Source organism: Girardinichthys multiradiatus, chromosome Y, assembly GCF_021462225.1.
Source record: "Girardinichthys multiradiatus isolate DD_20200921_A chromosome Y, DD_fGirMul_XY1, whole genome shotgun sequence".
In the NCBI taxonomy this organism is placed as follows: Eukaryota; Metazoa; Chordata; class Actinopteri; order Cyprinodontiformes; family Goodeidae; genus Girardinichthys; species Girardinichthys multiradiatus.
In genome coordinates, this window is record NC_061818.1 from 477,335 (window position 1) to 500,379 (window position 23,045).

General features: G+C 40.7%; 1 protein-coding gene across 3 annotated transcripts in view; it reads right to left on the reverse strand.

The window, feature by feature from the left end:
• Window positions 1-5,243: 5,243 nt before the first annotated feature.
• LOC124863819 (WD repeat domain phosphoinositide-interacting protein 1-like) overlaps window positions 5,244-23,045 on the reverse strand; it is a 33,526-nt gene continuing 15,724 nt past the window's right edge. Inside the window, exons 4-13 of one of the 3 annotated variants that reach the window (XM_047358317.1) lie at window positions 22,498-22,594; window positions 22,089-22,186; window positions 16,503-16,595; window positions 15,331-15,401; window positions 13,637-13,744; window positions 12,539-12,700; window positions 11,013-11,120; window positions 10,715-10,854; window positions 8,198-8,298; window positions 5,244-5,819 (exon numbers count right to left, since the gene is read on the reverse strand). In XM_047358317.1, the coding sequence (XP_047214273.1) occupies window positions 5,778-5,819; window positions 8,198-8,298; window positions 10,715-10,854; window positions 11,013-11,120; window positions 12,539-12,700; window positions 13,637-13,744; window positions 15,331-15,401; window positions 16,503-16,595; window positions 22,089-22,186; window positions 22,498-22,594 (1,020 nt within the window). In that variant the 3' untranslated portion in view covers window positions 5,244-5,777. Of the gene's footprint in view, window positions 5,820-8,140; window positions 8,299-10,714; window positions 10,855-11,012; window positions 11,121-12,538; window positions 12,701-13,636; window positions 13,745-15,330; window positions 15,402-16,502; window positions 16,596-22,088; window positions 22,187-22,497; window positions 22,595-23,045 lie in introns of all 3 variants that reach the window. The other 2 variants (XM_047358318.1, XM_047358319.1) reach the window with 2 other exon arrangements.

Genomic DNA, 23,045 nt, shown 5'->3' on the forward strand with positions numbered 1-23,045 from the left:
CATGGATTTTATTGCTGTAATTAACCGTATTTTTGTAAATAATAAGTACTTAATTCATCAAGTAAATTAAAAACAGTCATGCTGCAGTTCACTGGTGTAGAGGGCGTGAGAAATGAGAAGAGGAACATCAGGCTGTCTGGTAAAATATTAAAGATGCTTTTACATAAGTGGAGTTTGTCCTGAAAGTTGACTGCAAAGATTATGTAAGTCCCTGACCGTTTTCTATAGAAAATATTCTCTAAGTTTCTTCATGTGTAATTCAACTTAGCAATGTTTAATGTTGATGAATATTTTTAGCTAATTCAGCCAGTATTAAAGCATGTGATATGTAAAGTTGACATACCTTTCTCGCAGGTGTGATGATTTTTCAGACTTCCATGGCATGTTCTGAAGGCCCTTGGCCTCATATACTTGTATGGAAAAAGCAGGGGTGTGTCTAAGACAAGGCCGGACCAGGTCCTGCCCTAAATTTTGATAGGGCACACTATTCATTCATGAATAAAGTTTGTGGGTGGATGTTGCACTTGGCAAATAATATTCACCAACAAAATGGTAAATGTTAAAAAGATTGATTTTCTTTTACCTCAAAACATAATCACAAGTTTTATGTAGTGATGTGGTCTATACTAGAAATGTACAAGTGCTCCATGAAATATTGGAGGGCAAATGGATGGACAGACAGATCTATAAAAGCCTCTTTTCTATGTGGCCAAGGATGTCACTAGTTTGCTTGTAATGAAAACACAAATAACACATGTCTGAAATCTAAGGAGGCTATGGTGTCTGATTAAAGGACATTTGTAATCCAGCAGTCAATCTGTCAGTGAGCATTGGGTAGCTCTTGAAAAATTCAAAAATATTCATCAAATTCTCATCAAACCTGCTTCTTTTAAAGCCAACATTTGCTGTGTTCAGAGGAATTTCTTCACACGTAGTCTTCTTGACTCCCACAAATATATATATTTCATTTCATTTTATGCCAAATAGTACAGGTTCCTTCTGTCAAGTTGTGTCTGAAAATCCAGTCCAGATCAAACAAACAGACTGTACTGTATCAAAATTCACCTCAGAGATGACTTTCAGGGTGCCTCCCTGAGGTGACCCGCTCCAAACAAAGAAAACACCCCTTGTGCAGTAGAAACTCAGGTTTTTCACTCATCCTTTGTTATCAAGATCTTTGTTTTTCCAACCCATTACACGTAAATGTTGGAGGTTCTCTCTGCTAATATCTTCTATCTCCTCTCCCCCTCTTTGTTCTCAGATCCAATTTGTTTTTGTGTTATCTCAGCAGCATGTAGTCCCTCAAGGTGGATAGTTTCAGCCAACAACAGATTTGTTGTTATTGGTGAAAAGTTGCAAGGTTGAGCGAATGAAGTTTCATCACTGTTTAAGCTGTAGATTGGAGTACACTGTGGTTGAAAGGTTGCTCAAGCATCACAGGATGTGTTGCGACCTTGTAGCTTGCAGTTGAAAGCCAGAAAGCAGAAATGAGAACATTTAAGCCATAAAAGGGGTGGACTTTAGAATGCCTGAACCACAGATGGTGGATAAGAAAACTCACAGCACAGCAAGTGGAAACAGTGGCTGTGAAAAGTTGGCACAAGTATACCTTTTTAATATCGCTACAGGGAAATGTCTGTAATTGGCTGACCCTTTAGCCACACCCTACACCTGGGAACATGATGTAAAAACACAACAGAACAGCATAAAGAAATCTGAACTACTCAAAAAGTAAGGAGAAGAACTCCAAGGTAGCTGTTGTTGACTCTACTCTGCTGAGGTTTTCATGTTTTAACATGACCAGCTACCATTCTTTCCAAAAGCATAATAGTTTATATTTTTGCAGTTAGAATCTACAAAATAAAGAATTGGTGCAGCAACAATTAACAGTGTGCACAATACTTTGACCCCGCTGATGATAACAAAGACTGGTCAAAGTTAATTTTGAGAGAACACGTCACAAATGTCCAAATTCTGCCTGTCTACATGGAACAAAAACAGCATTTTTAGATTAGTTTTTAAAATGAGCCAATACCTATTAATGAACAATAGCATGTAAATAAGTGAGATTATAGTTAGGTGGTCCCATTATCTGGTTTATGTTAAGCACATAAAACTAAAAAGAAAAATAATCAAATGTAATTCTACTAATAAAATGTAGAAGCACAATAAAATAGACAAACTTAAATTTTGTTATGTTGACATTTCTGGCTTTCCATGAGTCATAATTTAAGATATTCTCTAAAAGAGGTGATGAGTGAGCGTTCCCATATATATTATTTGGGATTATATTCCAGATAACATATGGATGAAGAAAACAAATAGCTTCACCAAAAGCAGTTTTCCTGAATTAATAAATTGGAGTAAAAGTGGAGGAGGAGCATAACCATGAAATACGGTATAAGCTAATACAGAATTATTTTACAGTGACATTGATGGCAATATTTAGGCTTTTTATCATCTAACACTTTTAAAGATTGTTTATAAACTGGTTCAGTTTTAGTGTTATTTTGCAAGCTGATATCCAACTTTCTATGCAATATGTCATGTTGCAAAATGATCTTAAACATTCATTTTTCCAGATGTTATTTCCTTCCAACAACAAACTTCAGTTTATTTATTTGGATTTTATGACCGACACAAAGTGATGCATATATTGTGATTCGGATGAAACATGACAATGGTTTTCTAAACTTGTTACATATAATGATTCAAAAAGGGTAGTATGCATTTGTACTCTGCTCTCTTTCTGCCGGTACCCTAAAATGAAGTCTAAATCTACCTGTTGCCTTGAGAAATCACCTAAATATTAAAAAAGGTTAATTTATGTGTAATCTAATCTTAGCTGTTCACTCATCAGACCAAGCAATACAGCAGACAGGTCAGGGAGAAGGTTCTGCTGAAGTGTAAAACCTACCAAGACATGGATGTCCACCTAAACTGGCAGGCAGGGCATTAATCACAGAGGCAGCCAAGAGGTCCATGGTAACTCTGGAGAAGCTGCAGAGATCCACAGCTCAAATGGAAAACAGGATGACAGGTGTGAACCTGTGCATGATGTTTGATTCTCCACTTCACTTCACTTCATCCTACATTATAACACAGTTAGGATCTTAGTTTGGTTTACATTTTAAGATCACATGAAAATTTGTTTTCGACAGAATCAGTAAATAATACGACTGATCTTTTTTCTGTTGTGTCAAATTGTCTCTCACTTCCTGTATCTGAAAGCACAATGCACATAACATTTTAACACCTAAGCAACAAGACTATTGCATTTGCTATGTGCAAACAACATACATTTCTAGTAGATTTTCCTGACATTTGCGTCCTTTAACAAAACCTGCAGTTAACAAAAAGGTTCCAGGAGATCATAAGGTTTGTATTGCACAAATGTTTTAGTCAGGACAAAAAGTCTTCAGCTGGTTTCGGGAGCAAGGCAATAAGTTCACTGAACTCCAGTGGTAGCCCTAGCCACCAGATCTCAATCTGGCAGAGCACCTTTGGGATATGGTGGAAAAGGAGATTCCCACCATAAATGTTATGTCAACAAATCTGCAGGAACTTTGTGATGCTATTGTAAAATCTGGAGCAAAATCAGGAATGTAGATTAAGGTAGTTCTGATGGTAAATCAAACGAAGCACTGTGGTGTACCAAAAAAGTGAGTGTATGTATTTAACATACAACAGAATGAAGACGTGTTTCTCCCTGAAATGAAAAAACTAAATGTTTGGGAGGGTTTTAAACACCGAGTTGTTAAACGTGAATTGTTCAGTGTATCGAGGTATTCCGTATCCAAACTTAGAGGAGTCAGACGTTTTATAAGAGGAAAACGGGATGCATGGTGACAGACATTCTTATTTTCATTGGTCTGAAAGTGAGACACCTTTGTTGTTGCAGCTGTTGGTTGCTGTCCTTTCTAGACAATATTATTGGTGCTAGAAATCAGTGATTTTTGGGAGCTACTTTAGTTTATTAATTAGGGATGTTTGAACTCTGTTTGGTCACATTCAGGTTAGAAACACAGAGAATTACTAACAAGCCACAGAAGGAGGACTTCCATCACTTCATTTGTTTTAGGTGGGAAAAAATTTGCTCTTCTGTTTTCATTATCTGATAACCTGTTACCTCATGCACCTGTCAGTAATCCCACTTGTTTCTACCATTATTAGGTCAGAAATCTACAGTTATCATTGGCATTAATGTCATGAAATTTGGACTTTAAATGATGTTTGAAGATTAACTGTTTTCCAGGGTGCAATGTTCATACAACAAGTAGTCTATTAGATTTGAATCTGTATGTATAATTTTGAACATGCGTACATTAAAGTGGAATTAATCCCAATGTAAAAGCATAACCCCACCCTCAGACAGATTTTGAAAAATGCCACCAAAGAGGGCAGTGCCAAGAGTCACTTGGCACTGTGGAGGACAGAATAGGTCCAGTTCTGAGTAGTAAGGGGATGTTAGCAGCATCATAGCTAGCATGGGCTAATGTTCAAAGCAGTAACAAGCTTTCAGAAAGTTTACATTTATATCTAGATTTATATTATCTCCAGTAAAGCATATGACCAAAGGCATAAAGCATAAAAGGATATGATCAATGCTCGCAATTCCAACTCCTGTCTGAGTGAGATGGTTTTATACCCCAACACAGGGCTCTGATGCACAGATGTACCAAGATGTACCGTATTAACCAATTGGAAAATGCAACTGCAGTAGCCACCGTTCAACCCAAAGAGGGTACCACTAAGATGCTTTTAGGACCAATATTTACATTAAAATGTAGAAAAATTGCACAATATCATAAAGATAGCACCTCTAAGGCCCAATTTATACAGTTTATCTCCAAAAAAAGTTGATTTTTGGTTTAGTTCCACTTTAAAGAAAATCCAGAATAAATTCACACTCATGCACCCAACTCATACCTTTTTAAAATCACTGAAGTTGTAAGTTGTATCACCATTCCACCCCGCAAAAAGCCAGGTTTAAATGCATTTTTAAAAAGTCTACATGAACATTCGACATTCAGGGCTATAATTATTTGATGTAAACATCTGCCCAGAACTGTACTTCCTGGACTTAAGATATTGACTGTTCTTAGATAGTCCATACAAACCCACATTAAATAAAAAGTTGGAATCCTGGTAGAAAAATTTCATTTGTAAAAATCACAAATATCTATAAGCTAATAAATTATTTTTAAAAATGCATGACACAAGACAGGACACTGATATTGTTTTGCATAGTTTCAGTCTTCTATGAGTTTAATATTTAGTTTCTTCTTTTTTTGGTCTTGTGCAATTGGCAAGTTACATTTTACTTTTACAAAACATATGAGGCACAAAGAAACATACAGTACTTATTCACCTTCTGAAAATTCTCCAGGAGGCATATACAGAAACACTGAATGTGATAAAATGCTATGCACAATAAAATATATGTGAACTGAAATACTAAGAAAAAACCTAATTGTGCTACAATAATGCATGTCAATAGTATATTTGACAAGTAACAATAAAATAAAAGTTTTGGGTATATTTCGTACCCACGCATGCACCTCATATTTCCAGAAAAGTCATCATGTTGACTTGTTTTGGGTGTTGTATAAAACCAACAGTGATCATTGTCAAATGTTTTTTTGGAAATCACAGACAGCTTGTTTTCCCTACTGTATGACCTTTAAGTGTTTTCTACTCTTCACTCAGTAATTATTTGACACTTGATTTTTCTGTTCATCTTGCTGGCCGATGCCTGTGTTTGTTCTTCTACAGCCTCACTCCTGGCCACCTCCAGTCCTGCTGCGGCACCAACCGATCTACCAAAACACATCAACACACTTGTTAGTTTTGCCTACAGTATTTTCCACAGCCAAGGTCCCAAATCTTTACAATCAGGACAATTCTGGCATATGTTCTATGGATTTTAGGAGTTTTTTATTGTTATTTATGAATCACTTTTAGAGCATTTTTTTTGAGTTTGATTATCAGTCTCAACAATTGAGCTGGCTGGTTTCGGGACAAAGGGACAGTTCCGATTTTTAAAGTGAGGTTTATGCGAAGTAACTGCCAGTAATAGGTTGTTTTAGTACAGGAGAAAAGATGCTATGTTGCAGTAAGTTTGTAGAAAAATAAAGAATCCTTTAAGAGGAGGAAGGCTAACATTTAATCAGACAGACGTAGCTGATTTTAGCAATTTAAAACAAGTCAAATTGAAAGTGTTCATATCCATGGGATAAAACGCTATCATAGCGCTTATTAACTGTCTACATATTAACAAGAAATTGTTAAGTTTGTCATAATACCCCGGTCAGAATTCTGCACCATTTCTACCAAACAGAGACAGCTTTGTGCCTCATCAGTGAGTGTTTACAACCCCCCAGAGAAAGGCACAGAATCAGTGGACACCTCTGTGATTTAACAAGACGGCTTTAGGTCAATTCACATTCAACAAATTGTACCCCCATTTTGTACCTACATGTTGACATTTGTTCCCTTCACACATCATTGTCCTACCCATGTAACTACACTATTGCATTTCACGTTATTTCCCTTAGTAAATAAGTAATTTTCATGAATTATGGTGATAGAAAAATGCTCATATCACATGTATAATTTACTTCAGGAGTGGCGAACGTGCGGTTCTTCTCCCTGTGCTGCTCGCAGCGACTTCACTGATCTGTCAAAGTTCTCTTTTTAACTGCAGTTAGTGAAGTATTTTTATTTTGTTTTTTTGAGAAAAATATTAACTTCCGCCTGCATTCAACTTCTTTGTGTAGTTAGGGCGCTTTACACACGCCTGCAGTTCAGCCGCGCCCTCCTCCACCACACCGAGAAATAAAAGAAGAAAAAAGACATTTGCAGCCTCAACCTGCTTATCTACTGAGATCTTTAAAGCTAATTTTGTCAGACTGATTTACAGTTAAGGTTGTTTTAAGGCTGGAGTGCAGCTTCTCCCTCTTGCCCGTTGATAAGAGCCAGGAAACACTGCTTGGCTTAAAGTCGAGAAAGGGGGCTATGCTCTAGGTGATCATACGAACGAGTTGTGTTTTAAACTGTTTTTATTTTCAAGTAATCAGTTCAGGAATAAGAAAATCTGATATAAAAATGTTAAAAAATGTTAAGGGTTATGTTATAAGGCATTTAAATAAAGAATGTGGGGACATTTTGTTGTGCGGCTCTTTGCAGTGCTGCTGGATTATGTACTGGTTCTTGACGCTCAACTGGTGGGCCACCCCGGATTAACTTGAACAGTATATTGTTTTTTGAAAACTTTGGGTCATACCAGTTTCCTCTTGATTTTGGTTCTAATCCTCACTTCTGAAACGATTAGGATCTCTGATTAACCCAATAAAACTCCAAGCGACCTCCCGATGATACGTAATAGACGTAATTTATTGGAGTCACACAAATACATTTTCTTACAGTACCTGTGAGTAGAAGGAAGGAAGGGAGGGAGGGAGGGAGATGGATGGATGGATGGATGGATGGATGGATGGATGGATGGATGGATGGATGGATGGATGGATGGATGGATGGATGGATGGATGGATGGATGGATGGATGGATGGATGGATGGATGGATGGATGAATGAATGAATGAATGAATGAATGAATGGATGGATGGATGGACTGATGGTAATGTGGGTACGACAGGACAGGACAGTATAAAAACATACAGCAAGAGGCGGCTCCAGTTCCAACCCCAAAAAGTTAACCAACCAGAAGTACAAAGCTACGCAAGTAAAGGATCATAAAGATAACATCCAATACGGATACATTTGGTTTTGTTTTGGTTGGGAACTCAACAACCAAATCCCTCCTCACCACCTTCAATACAACACATTGATGTCTCAAAATGTGATCCGTAAAACGGATAGAAGCCGAGCTAAAAACAGCTGAATTATCCTTTACCTCACGGCCCTAATCTAATCTGCAAACACCCACAGGATGCATGCCAGATTGACATTACATTAAGTCATTACATTGCTCTTAGAGATAAAACCCCCTTCCTTTAGACCTGGAAATTTTGTGGATTCTGCAGTTGTAAATGCGGGGTCTGGAGAATGTGGTAAAATCATTGGTTCTGAACTCTTGCCAGGAAACTAGCTAGTTTGCATGAAGGTTTGATATTTCTTACAACTAACTGATGGTATCAGGGATCTATGGCTGATATTTAGCACTTCTGGATGCTCACAGGAGGGAACTCATTCATGTCATCCAGACACACAGGCCCAGCGGCAAACTCGTGCTCAGGAATGACTTCCCCCTTTTTTGCCCCGCCATCTTCAGAGTAACCTGGAGGTTGGAGAAAACAAAGGAATCATTAGGCCAAAGGTTTCCAAATCCCCAGATGCTAAATGTCCAAATCACAGTTTTCCTACATTCTCCTCAACATTTTTGCTGCTTGTGTGAAAACAGCAGACTGTATGACAAGCTTTTCAGTAAACTCAAAGGGAAATCTGTTGGTGAGAACACAAAGCAGTGCATCTCTAAATCATATACACATCAGAAAGCTAGTTGGCTGATTGAACAGGAAAAACGTTTAGAAATGGAGTGAACTTCACAGTGACATTTTTTACCTATTCTTTTTTGTAAAACAACTCAAGCTCAGTGCGCTAGAATGGAGAACATCTGTGAACATCAATTTTCAGGTCTTGCCAAAGATTCTCATTTGAATTTAGGTCTGGGCTTTGACTGGGCCATTCTAACACATTACTATGCTTTGATCTAAGCCATCCCACTGTATCTTTGGCTGTATGTTTAGGGTGGTTTTCCTGTCACATTTTCTGCAGCTCTAACAGGTTTTTTTCCAGGATTGTCCTGGATTAAATTCCATACATCCTCCCATCACCTCTGACCAGCTTCTCTGTTACTGCTGATGGAAAAAGATCTCCACAGCATGATGCTGCCACAATCCCTACATGTTTCACTGTGGGGATTGTGTGTTTAGGGTGACAGCCACAGATAGCATTTTGCATGTAGGCCAAAACACATTTTGATTTCCTTATTAGATAAACAGTACAATAAACAGAGACCAGTTTTTGGAGGAGACACATGTCACCAAAAGGAATTGATTATTATCTAAATCAAAATGGGCAAACATCCAATCAGATTACTTTAGCCACAGTCAAAAATAGAGGCGGTGGGTTCAAAGTAAAAATGCATTGTTTTGTCTAGATGAATAGCGGATTTCCTATTTTACATTTTTATTTTTGCGGTTTGTTCTCCAATGTTCTCAAACAAATCTCTAAGGCCAGAAACAGAACAAAACGAACATAGAAACAGTTTTTTTTTTATTTGTAAAGAAACTTAAAAACCATGTATCATATTTTCCTCTTTACCTTTTGCATGGCAGAGTAGGTGACTGCATCAACAATAAATACAGTATTTTCATAACTTAAGTTTAAGCAATCCAATGAACTAAACACCACCAGTGGAGCTGGTTGCTTTGATCAAAGTTTTCACAGAGGAAAAATTGCATATTTTCATTGAGGACGGATGAAGGATCCCTTCAGTGTTTACCACAATTGACGTCACCCATATTAGAAGCTCCCATTTGTCACCATGGTTACAGCTGCCGGTGTATGGTTTAAACCAGTACCACTCAGTTTCAGGGCTAAAAGCCTGACATGAGGGATCCATAACATGCCAGGCTGCTACAGACTTATTAAATATGCATAAACTTTCCTAATGAAATATTAAGTGGCTTTCTAAAATTACTGACTAACCTCTAAACTATCTAAACTATCACTGATCATTTGAAAAATCCACCAAAAAGATTTTATATTGTTTCCACTTACTTTGAAGTACTAATAATTGAATCTGTAATCAATTAAAGCCTAATCATTCATTCATATCCTATACTGCTTATTCCATAGTGGGTCTCGGGGGAGCTGGTGCCTCTCTCCAGCAGTCTACAGGCAAGAGGCAGGGTACACCTTTTCTCATTACCTTTTGCATCGAAAAGTAGGTGTCTATATTATTATGGATATATTATCTATATTATTCCATGATAATATAGATTCTAATATAGATGCTGCCCTGCTTACATGACCTCTGCTCGTACTTTGGTTACTTGCTGCCATCTGATATTATGAGCAACTATGGCAACGAGTAACCATGGCAATGAGATATTATATGCAAAAAGATTGAGCTTTTTAAAAGCAAACCATGATTCGATTGAATTGACTTTATAAAGTGCCTTGAGATGATATGTGTTGTGAATTGGCACTATATAAATAAAACTGAAATCTCCAAGACCTTCAAAAAGCCCTGGGATTTAGGAAGGAAGGAGGAGGACATTTAAACTTTTTTTATCCTAGATTATCATGTGGAATAAAAGATCTCTTGTAAATACATTAACATTCAGTGGATCACCAAGCTGGAAAATTAAGACTACTAAATTCAACATTTCCATGCTGCAGACTATATGGGCAGATGGCTTCACCAAACAGAGTGGTAGGAGTAGAGGTGGGGAGATCTTATTTGGCTTCTCTAGGAAGCAACAGTAAGGGACTGTACTGCATATTAAGGTAGCATTACATGACTCCCAATAATGTTCATCGATTTTATTTCTAACATCACAAGAGGTTTGACAGTCCTGCAACTAAATCTTTTCACTTGGTTAATTAATAAAATATTGTCATTCATGAAAGCTTAGGTTGATGAAAAACTACTGGTCCTTAAATATAAACTGTTGGCTACTACTAACCAGTGAGGGTTGCCGTGGCTTGGCCAGAGGCTGGTAAGGCAGCAGTTTCTGCATAAGATGGAGAGGAGTGAGTTTTCTGTGTGAGCTGCCCTTCCTCTGACTTTGTTCCTCCTCTGTGATTTTCATCAACACCAATGAGCCTGTAATGGAGGGACAAAGTAGCAAACCGTCATATTAAAGGGGTAACCGCATATTAATATCATCTGACTTCTGTCTTGCTTGTAACACTGCTGGAGAACAGACCCTCATCTGACTTGTGAATGTGACATGCATTCAGGTGTAGCAGAATTAGCCTCACCTGTGTTCGCAAGCCAGCTGGCACTCGCCTCCATCCTGTGGATCCACATTATAGATGAACAGCTGGCCATCGGTAGTGGCCACTAGTAACCGCAGAAGCCTCTGGTTTCTGAAACATCACAGGCAGTTTCTACTGGAACATTACTCCATCTAAAATCCTGCAATAATGGAGTCGTCACAAGGATGGTTCACTTCTTGCAGAAAACATCATTTGATGACCTCCATATTGGATTTAAATATGGCTGTTGTGTAGTTTATTAAATGTTAATCAGAATATTTATGTATGTCTTCATAGTTTGCAAACATGGTGGTGTTAGAGATGCAGCAAGAAATCAGATGGTGGCCAGAATCAGACAATCAGACAAACCAGCCATTTAGAAAATCAATAATTTAATCTTGTTAGGGTTAATGAAGCATAACATTTAAGGGATAATGGTCTGCGCTAACAGCACTCTGTATCAACTATTGTGAGTTTGGTGTAAAAATAAAGGAAGCTCACAAGCTTTATGTTGGCATATGAAGGCATGTGTGTTCATTCATTGTGTTATAATAAAGAGCTAGACTTCAGCAGGTGCTGTTCATTTCAATCTTTCACCATTGTGTACTTGACTTTTGCTACCTTTTTAATGCTCTGTGTGAAAATGCTGGGTTTAGAGATCTCAGAGTTAAGGCTATATCCTCTGGAGGGTACACACAGACTGATCTTTTAAGATAGTTACAGCCAGTTTTAAAGCAACTCCACAGTCTATAAATGATCATAACCATTTACTGAAGGAGGGCTAGGAACAAATTCTCTCTTAATTATGGTTCTCAAAGAGACCTAAGAATCAGCTGACACAGGTACCAGCAGGTTAAAGCGTTACGAGATCGGAATGCAGGCATAAAAACATGATCTTATCTCTAGCTGGTGTTGTCAAAATGGTGTCCATTGAGAAATCGAGGTTTTTTTATTTTTCTGTTGAAAGACCACTTATGTGGTGTATCTGCTGATGCTCAGAAAATGCTGATATTAAAGTAAAATCTGTCCTCTACCTGAAGCTGTAACTCAGCCATAGGAGGGCAAAGGACATGGTGGTGTTGAACAGTCATTTGCAACATTCAATGAACTGTGCAAACGTCCTGTTATTCTGTAAGAAACTGCTGGACACCAGGTGTGATACATAAAATTTGTTTAGAAAACTAGAAAAAAAAAACTAGTGGTCAACTAGAAATCCAACATGGTGGCCAACTAACATACAATCTGACAAAACAGACAGGTTTGTTGAAAACAAATAACTAGACACCCCAATAACACCTAGCTACAAGCTAGGTGTTATGAGTAAAAATGTTTTTTTCAGAGCGATTTTTAAATCCAATCTGTCAGCCATATTTGAAGACTGTTTACTGGGATCCAGTTTTCTTTATCCCTAGATATTAAACAAACTCGTGTGAAATATCATGCTTTCTGCAGTTCAACTACACACCCCAAAGAGCACAAACAATCTAAATCTTTCTCCTTTAGTTGGTAAGGAAGAGAAAGTAGCTCACGTGACTAAGGTGCAAACGTTCCTCTGACCAGATGAGAAGAGGTGAACGGTAGCGAAAGCCCGGTCCTGGCTCATCATGCCAGAAACCGGATTTGGGAGGTAGCTGCTGGCTGCTGAGAACATCTTCTCCATATAACCTGTCCACGTAGCAGCCTCATCCTCTCTCGTGGAGAAAAGTTAACAGCTACAGTTAGAGGGTTGCTGGGGGGGTTACTCACTGGTGAGTACAGTGGTAACATGTCTGAATACAGGCACCTAAAACTGAAAGATTTTCTGAAATGTTAATCATTGTTCTACAACTAGCTGCTACATTATACTTTTGGAATGCACTGAGCCTGGCCTTAAACAGATTTGGACAAATAAGAAATTCCAATAGAGAGCTGCCTATAATGTGTCAGGTTCTGATTGATGTCTTGAATTTGAACAGAACTGGATTTCCTACTACTGGATATGAATTAGAACTACTTTTTTGTAAAGTGCCCTGAGAAGACATTTGTTGTGAATTTGTTGTAAATAATCTGAACTGAACTGAGTTGCAGATTTCCAATATCTCAAGCTAAAGCCCGCTAACAATTGATCATTTCCCCAGTCTAAATCTAAGCTACCATGTGATGGCTAATAGTTTTTCAGTTTAGAAACTAGCAACATTATTTGATTACAAAAGAGGTTAACACTTCGAACATAAACCAAAAATGAATCACTCAAGGCTCCCTCAGAATTGGGCATATTGCCTGTGGATGGTTGAGGTCTCATAGTTGAGAGTACCAATTTCCTACATTTCTGGGGTCAAATTCCAACATTTCCCTCACTTTCTGCCATGGCATTGTTGGACAAGGAGGATGATCTTGTAGCTTTGGAAAAACAAAAATAAAAGAAGGATGCATATAAGTCTATTAAACGAGACTAGGGACGAAGAAGGACGATACACCTGTCAGTGTGACGCACAGAGGGGATCCTTGTGACTCAGAACAGTGTGTCACATAAAAAACAATGTGAAGACTTTTCCCCCCAGAGGAGTTTACTGTGTAACACTTTGAGTCTGCGGAGTCATGTATGCTCAGCTATGTGGGAGCCTTAAGTCTCTCTGGTGGAGGCTTACCTTGGTCCCACTTGTTCCAGTTTAAATATGTGAACAGTCTCTGTGTTGCTGGACGCACAGAGGAACTGGCCATCAGCACTGAAGGATAAGGAGCTTATGTCGACATACCTGCAGAAAAACACACACACACGAAAACCAGAGTAATCACAAAGGAACTAGATATCCGTCATCAGGGTGTAATAAAGTCTTTGTGCATTGTGCCAGCAAAGCACCACAATAATGCAGCCAAACATCTTTTATGAAATAAAATAGATGGAAAGGAAAAAACAATAAACATTTAAAATCTTTAATGTTTGGACACCAAAATGTAATTCAAATAGTCTCTAAATCTTTTTCTTATCTTTAATAAACACTTATAAAGCATTTGAAATAGAATTAATCAGATCTCTTAAAAGGTCAGTCTCAGTAGTTCGTCTGTTTGTAAAATAAAATAAAAAAGCGTATTTTAAAGTTTTTGCCACAAATAAAAACATCATATGTCTTTAAAAGTATGACTTCACTGTTGTTTTCTTATTCATTCAACGGCTCTGTTTAAGTCGGGAAAGTAAACCTCTGCTCCAGTTGGAGGTCTTTTACATCCTCCAACAAGTTTTCTTCCAGGATTGAACTGTAAGTTTTTAATCACCTTCTCATCAACTCTGATCAGCTGCTCCTCCTAGAGAAAAGCATCTCCGCAGCATGATACTGCCAATACTATGTTTCATAGCGGGAATGTTGTGTTCAGTTTTTGCTGCTGGGTGTGACTGTATTCTGCCTGATAGCAGACATGTAAAGAAGCCTTTGGGTCAGAGCTTCTTTAGGCAACAAGCATACACAGACTCTGAAGATCTCTATGACTAGAAAATATTGAACTGCAGTCCATTTACCATTCCTAGCTTCTTAGACACACCATAGCAAACAATTCTCACTATTTACCTAGGAGCATGTTTCAAAAGCTGGATTGGAGATCTTGTTGGGTCTACAGATAAGGTATTCTTGTTCATTCAGCAGTATGAGGACCATTGATAGATATTACTGGACTGGATATTGCCTATTAGCTGAATCAGTGGAGGCTATGCATTGAGTCATGTTAACAAAACCATGCTGTTCCAATGTGGGATGAGCATACACCTATGACAAAAACTGTGGTATCAGATTTTTATAAAATGTGGCTCATATCAAAGCTGAGAAAATTGCTGATGTTGTGATACATGGAAATATGTACCTTCCCCATATGTGAATCTAGAAGCAGTGTGGGAGGTGTGCATTATACTGATGACAGCTATACCTTCTGTGCCATAAAGATTGCCATGCTGTTAATTGATTTTTAACAGCTAAAGCTGCATAGTTGTGATTATGGTATGACAGTTTATTGGTTTCTCCCCTTGATGCTGGAATTTCTAAACTGATATAATAATACAGTGTTTATGCGACTCATATCACCTAGGCCCAGAGGCAGACTAGAACCAGGACATTTCCTGCTGGCTTGGCTCGCTTAGCTATCGCTGAGGGGCAGGACCAAAGGCTTGGCTTGGGCTGCGCTTGATTTTTTAAATAAACAATCCATACGGCTCACTTGGGTTTCAGCCATCCTGACTAAATGCATAGCAATGGCGCAGGTTTGTCATGAGGTAGTCATCAATGATGAGGACAGTGTTTTAGTGCTTTGCTTGTCAAAGGGCTACATATCTTAAATAATGTATAACAACACTGACCTCTTCATGCCTCTGCGGAACTCAAATGGACGCTCGCCCTCAGGAATGGAGAAGACTCGGATCACGGTACCCTGCAGAGACAGACAGATGCCAAGTATGTCTTCATTTTGGTTTGCACCAGACATATATACCAAGCTTCAAAATTCTACTTTTCATTTCTTTTTCTAACAACTTTTTGGTAACAGGTACAAGTACAAAGGAAACACTTTTTCATCCAAAAATGAATACATAATTACAGTAAGCTAAAATCTTGAGGTGGAAGAAATTGTTATGGTCTCATGAAACAAAATGAACATTTGGGTCCAGTTTTACATGTATGTTTGACACAAAAACACTACACAGGACCAAATTTAAAGCATAGTTACAATGAAACATGGTGGTGGTTACATCTTGAGTTGGGGTTGCTTTTCTTTATATGGAAATTAGGTTTTGTCAAACAAGGGAAGTTAATTTCTAGAGCACCAATTAAACACAAGGCAAACCAAAGTACGTTGCATAAAATCAAAGAAAAAAAACATTAAAATAACACAAAACAATAAAAAATAAAATATAGCATTTTGTAAAATGAGGCAAAGCCAGAAAATTATGGTAAACCGTAAAGGTCAGGAGGTCATCACAATAATACCAAAGGTTTATGTCTGCAGAGAGAGCTTCCCTCCATCCAGCACTTCTACAGGTCTTGGGCCACGATGTGTGGGGTCTCTGTCGACCCCACACACCCTGGTCACATGTTGTTTAGACTTTTACATTCAGGATGGTGCTACAGAGCGCTAACAGCAAAAACCAGTCACCACAGAGACAGCTTCTTCCACCAGGCTGTCTCTGTCTCTGTTGAACACAATTTTACTCTGCTGGAAACAAATAAGAAACCTGCTCCACCACAACCTGCCTTCCCTCTTCTAATATATATATATTCAAAATAATCTTACTTATACATCTGGTCCTTGTCCTTATTTTTCAGGTGGTTGTTGTTTAGATTAATGTTGATATACAAGTCAAATTCTTTGTTTGTGGACAAACTTAGCCAGTAACGTTGTTTCTGATTATGATTAAAAGGGTGTATAACAGATAGCAGCACCTCCCTCCTACCATGTATCCAACACTCATGGTAAATACAAATGTCCCCATCTATCTCAGAGATCTGAATGTGGTGTTAGTTAAGTTTGTCTCACCCTCTCAGAGGCGCTGGCAAGTTTGGTAGCTGATGCGTTGAAGGCGAGCGCTGCCAGAGGACTGTCATGGGCCGGGATCATTGCCACTGTGCTCTGAAATTACACAAAACATGTTACCTTACAGGAACAAAAAGAGTTGGGACCTCCAAACCTGCACCTAGACATTTAGATGCAGGTAAGGAATAAGCCTGAAAATAAATACATTTTTATTGCAGCAGCATAATCTCACACAAAAAATGAAAGATTAATGCAGATAACAGTTTCAGGTAAACGGAAAGCTTGTTACGGTTTTTATATGAAAAATAAAAATGGGGTGCCAGCTAGGTATCCCCCCTGACAATTTGGAAAGCAAAATTGTTGTATTATTGTAACATGGGTTCCAGAACCCACGCACAGCAGAGTACCCGGCCTTCTAGACGTCCCGGTCGGCGGTGCTGGATAGTGCCCCTCCTGGGGACTCCATTATTCTGCTGGGGGACTTCAACGCCCAGGTGGGCAACGACAGTGACACGCGATTGGGGAGGAATGGCCTCCCCGATCTGAATCTGAGTGGTGTTTCGTTATTGGACTTCTGTGCTAGTCATGGATTGTCCATAATGAACACCATGTTCAAGCATAAGGGTGTCCATCAGTGCACTTGGCACCAGGATACCCTAGGCAGGAGGTCAATGATCGACTTTGTTGTCGCATCATCAGAGCGTGTTTTGGACACCCGGGTGAAGAGAGGGGCTGAGCTGTCCACTGATCACCACCTGCTGGTGCGTTGGATCCACTGGAAGAGGAGAAAGCTGGACAGACTTGGCAGGCCCAAGCATATAGTGATGGTCTGCTGGGAATGTCTGGCAGAGGCCTCGGCCCGGGACGTATTCAACTCCCACCTCCGGGAGAGCTTTGACCAGATTCCGGGAATGTTGGAGACATAGAGTCTGAGTGGACCATGTTCTCCGCATCTATTGTCGATGCTGCTGCCCGTAGCTGCGGCCGTAAGGTCTGCGATGCCTGTCGCGGCGGCAATCCCCGAACCCGGTGGTGGACACCGGCAGTAAGGGATGCTGTCAAGCTGAAGAAGGAGTCCTATCGGCTGTGGTTGGCTTGTGGGACTCCTTAGGCCAGTTGGCCTCGAAGCGATTCTGGCAAACCGTCCGGCGCCTCAGGAAGGGGAAGCAGTGCTTTGCCAACACTGTTTACAGTGGGGTTGGGAGGCTGCTGACCTCGACTGGGGACATTATCGGGCGGTGGAAGGAGTCCTTCGAGGATCTCCTCAATCCTGCCATCACGCATTCCCTGGTGGAAACAGAGGCTGGGGACTCGGGGTTGGACTCTTTCATCACCTAGGCTGAAGTCACCGAGGTGGTTAAAAAGTTCTGCGGTGGCAAGGCTTCGGGGGTGGATGAGATCCGCCCTGAGTGCCTCAAGTCTCTGGATGTTGTTGGGCTGTCATGGTTGACACGCCTCTTCAACATTGCGTGGCGGTCGGTGACAGTGCCTCTGGACTGGCAGACTGGGGTGGTGGTCCCCCTTCATAAAAAGGGTGACCGGAGAGTGTGTTCCAACTACAGGGGGATCACACTTCTCAGCCTCCCTGGTAAGGCCTACGCCGGGGTATTGCAGAGAGTCCAGCCGATGGTCAAACCTCGACTTCAGAAAGAGCAGTGTGGTTTTCGTCCCGGCCGTGGAACACTGGACCAGCTCTATACCCTCTACAGGGTACTCGAGGGTTCATAGGAGTTTGCCCAACCGGTCCACATGTGTTTTGTGGACCTGGAGAAAGCATTCGACTTTGTCCCTCGTGGTGCCCTGTGGGGGTGCTCCAGGAGTATGGAATCGGGTGCCTTTATTAGGGGACATCGGGTTTCTGTACAAGCGGAGCAGGAGTTTGGTCCGCATCGCTGACACTGAGACAGACCTGTTCCCGGTGCATGTTGGACTCCTGCAGGGCTGCCCTTTATCACCGGTCCTGTTCATAACTTTTATGGACAGGATTTCTAGGCGCAGCCAAGGGCCCCAGGGGGTCTGGTTTGGGGACCAGTGGATTCCGTCTCTTCTTTTTGCGGATGACTTGGCCCTGCTGGCCCCCTCTAGCCAAGACCTACAGCATGCACTGTGGCGGTTCACAGCCGAGTGTGAAGCGGCTGGGATGAAGATCAGCTCCTCCAAGTCCGAGGCCATGGTTCTCGACCGGAAAATGGTGGCTTGCTCTCTTCAGGTTGGAGGGGAGTTCCTGTCTCAAGTGGAGGAGTTTAAGTATCTCCTGGTCTTGTTCACGAGTGAGGGAAGAATGGAGCGGGAGATCAACAGACGGATCGGTGCGGCTGCCGCAGTAATGGGGTCACTGTGCCGGTCTGTTGTGGTGAAGAGAGAGCTGAGCCGAAAAGCAAAGCTCTCAATTTACCGGTCGGTCTACGTTCCTACCCTCACCTATGGCCATGAACTTTGGGTCATGACCGAAAGAACGAGATCCCGGATACAAGCGGCTGAAATGAGCTTCCTCCGTAGGGTGGCCGGGCACACCCTTAGAGATAGGGTGAGGAGCTCGGCCATCCGGGAGGGGCTCGGAGTAGAGCCGCTGCTCCTCCACATTGAGAGGAGCCAGTTGAGGTGGTTCGGGCATCTATACCGGATGCCTCCTGGACGCCTTCCTCAGGAGGTGTTCCAGGCACCTCCCACCGGGAGGAGGCCCAGGGGACGGCCCAGGAGACGCTGGAGGGACTATGTCTCTCGGCTGGCCTGAGAATGCCTTTGGCTCCCCCCGAAGGACCTGGAGGAGGTGTCTGGGGAGAGGGACGTCTGGGCGTCTCTGCTGAGTCTGTTGCCCCCGCGACCCGGTCCTGGATAAAGTGGAAGACGACGAGACGAGATTGTAACATTTCCCTTAACCGTCACATAAGGATCATACCTACTAATGAAGTTGACCTCTTAACAGCTTTGAATGACAATAAAGATTGCTTCTTTTTTGTTTTGTTTTTTGTTTTTCACACACACACACGATACATCCCCCCCCCCCCATAAAAACAAAACATATTCACATATTCAGTTTTGTATTTTTTAAATGTCCATAAGAAAATTAAATGTTCAATGGTCTTGTCTTCTTTTCCACAATCACGTGGGAAAAGGCTCCCATACATATAATGCCCCCCATAGCAAATAGAAGTCTCATGTACTTCTCAGTCAAGCAGAATCAGGAATCCATGACCTGTCCACCCAGGTCTCGTGAGAATCTCAAACAAGCGTAGCCCCACACCCCCAGGATCCCTGGCACCCAGTCAGTGAGAGCAATGAAGCAGCCCCGCCCACAATCAGATCCAACCTGCGATTGCAGCTTCGCACATGAAGTAGAACTATTAGCCAATTAGTACAGGTGAGGGATAACACAGCCTCAACTTTAACCTCAATGGCTCCAACTCGGACTCGCAACGGTGGCAGAACCGGGACAGATATTGTTTTGTTTTTCCTTCACCGCTCTCCAGCAAACCGCCACTTCCTTTTTGAATGAGAAGAGGAAACGAGCATGAACGGTGGACCATTCCAGTGAGTCAACGGCCAAGTTCAGGGCGTGACTTTGCGTACTCAGTGACAGCAGGACTGGAGGGGCTGAGGAAAGAAACAAAACAAAACAAAAAAAACTAGGGAAACACAGCTCTAGAAACGAGCGGTTTCATAGATGTTAACGCCAGTTTATAATATCCAATCCAAAATCATTTTGTCTTTGTTTAACACCAACTGTTTTACACCAACTCCTCGCTGAAATAATTAATGACCGCTGAAGGCAAGAAGGCTACAAAAAATAATTTTGAATGCTGCCCATTACAGTTCTTACTAGAAAATAAGAATCAGCTGAAATCGGTAACAGTAGATCAATTCTTCACAAAAACTGAAGATAAGAAATTGGCCACAAATCTACGTTTTATCAGTGTGTCTGTGGTAATAAACCCAACTTATTGTAAATCTCTGAGCATAACAGACCGTACAATACAGGTCCTTCTCAAAAAATTAGCATATTGTGATAAAGTTCATTATTTTCTATAATGTAATGATGAAAATTTAACATTCATATATTTTAGATTCATTGCACACTAACTGAAATATTTCAGGTCTTTTATTGTCTTAATACGGATGATTGTGGCATACAGCTCATGAAAACCCAAAATTCCTATCTCACAAAATTAGCATATTTCATCCGACCAATAAAAGAAAAGTGTTTTTAATACAAAAAACGTCAACCTTCAAATAATCATGTACAGTTATGCACTCAATACTTGGTCGGGAATCCTTTGGCAGAAATGACTGCTTCAATGCGGCGTGGCATGGAGGCAATCAGCCTGTGGCACTGCTGAGGTCTTATGGAGGCCCAGGATGCTTCGATAGCGGCCTTTAGCTCATCCAGAGTGTTGGGTCTTGAGTCTCTCAACGTTCTCTTCACAATATCCCACAGATTCTCTATGGGGTTCAGGTCAGGAGAGTTGGCAGGCCAATTGAGCACAGTGATACCATGGTCAGTAAACCATTTACCAGTGGTTTTGGCAATGTGAGCAGGTGCCAGGTCGTGCTGAAAAATGAAATCTTCATCTCCATAAAGCTTTTCAGCAGATGGAAGCATGAAGTGCTCCAAAATCTCCTGATAGCTAGCTGCATTGACCCTGCCCTTGATAAAACACAGTGGACCAACACCAGCAGCTGACACGGCACCCCAGACCATCACTGACTGTGGGTACTTGACACAGGACTTCTGGGATTTTGGCATTTCCTTCTCCCCAGTCTTCCTCCAGACTCTGGCACCTTGATTTCCGAATGACATGCAGAATTTGCTTTCATCCGTAAAAAGTACTTTGGACCACTGAGCAACAGTCCAGTGCTGCTTCTCTGTAGCCCAGGTCTGGGGAATGTGGCACCTGTAGCCCATTTCCTGCACACGCCTGTGCACGGTGGCTCTGGATGTTTCTACTCCAGACTCAGTCCACTGCTTCCGCAGGTCCCCCAAGGTCTGGAATCGGCCCTTCTCCACAATCTTCCTCAGGGTCCGGTCACCTCTTCTCGTTGTGCAGCGTTTTCTGCCACACTTTTTCCTTCCCACAGACTTCCCACTGAGGTGCCTTGATACAGCACTCTGGGAACAGCCTATTTGTTCAGAAATGTCTTTCTGTGTCTTACCCTCTTGCTTGAGGGTGTCAATAGTGGCCTTCTGGACAGCAGTCAGGTCGGCAGTCTTACCCATGATTGGGGTTTTGAGTGATGAACCAGGCTGGGAGTTTTAAAGGCCTCAGGAATCTTTTGTAGGTATTTAGAGTTAACTCGTTGATTCAGATGATTAGGTTCATAGCTCGTTTAGAGACCCTTTTAATGATATGCTAATTTTGTGAGATAGGAATTTTGGGTTTTCATGAGCTGTATGCCAAAATCATCCATATTAAGACAATAAAAGACCTGAAATATTTCAGTTAGTGTGCAATGAATCTAAAATATATGAATGTTAAATTTTCGTCATGACATTATGGAAAATAATGAACTTTATCACAATATGCTAATATTTTGAGAAGGACCTGTATTTAGTGTATGATGTTAAAGTGATTTACACTACATGGCTCTTACCAAATTGTTGGTGTCATGTACAATGATGTCCCCAGATAAGACACTGCCAGGATATGCCAGGTAGGAGCTTGAATGATTGGTAGAAAGAGCGCTGAGACCTGCAGGAAGTCAGACAATTCTGATAAATGTACTCATATCTGACAATAAAATAAAAAATTTTTGGATTGTTCCATTTGATACGATCCTGCAAAGCTGATACAGTTTCCACTTATACTAATATTAATGTAAAAGAAATGTTGAAAGGTAAATTACAATGGAATTCTAATGAATGGAGATTTGGATATATATTATCATTTTGTCTATCGTAATAAGTACCTTTCTGCCAGGTGGGAAGGGAAAAAGTCTAAAAAAAGATGCAACAAAATAAATATTAGAAATGCTCTCCCTCTTCCTGATGCTCTGATTGTACCTGAGGGGTTGGAAGGAGCGTTGAGCAGAGTCTTGAGAAGTTTCATATCTTTAATGTTGTGAACATAAATGGACTCTTCCAGGAACACCACCAGCCTCTGCAAGACACAGCAACATTCAGGCACATCAGTGAAAGTCCTTAAAGAGCATCTCAAGTATCTGCAGCCATTTCCTGAGAACTCGTTGCTCCCAGTGAGCAGGTTTCCAGAAAAACCAGTGTGATCTCTGAACTTCACAGATTATGTTTCTGCCCACAGTCTGCCTGCAGAGTCACGGCAGGGAGCATAAAGTTCCCACTAAGAACATGAACTAAGAACCTCTTTGCAGTTTACATAAAAGGTTGCTAGATGTTTACTAGGTAATTCAGATTGTTTCCTATGTTTTGGAGTTTTAGTATCAACTTTGATTTGTTGTTTTATGAACCACTGCAGAAAATTGCAATCATTAACAACATGGTTGGTTATTTTGTTTTGGGGACATGTGTCTACCAGCTTTGCACATCTATAAACGTTTTTTATTTAATGGCTCAAACTCAGTAAAACAGAATGG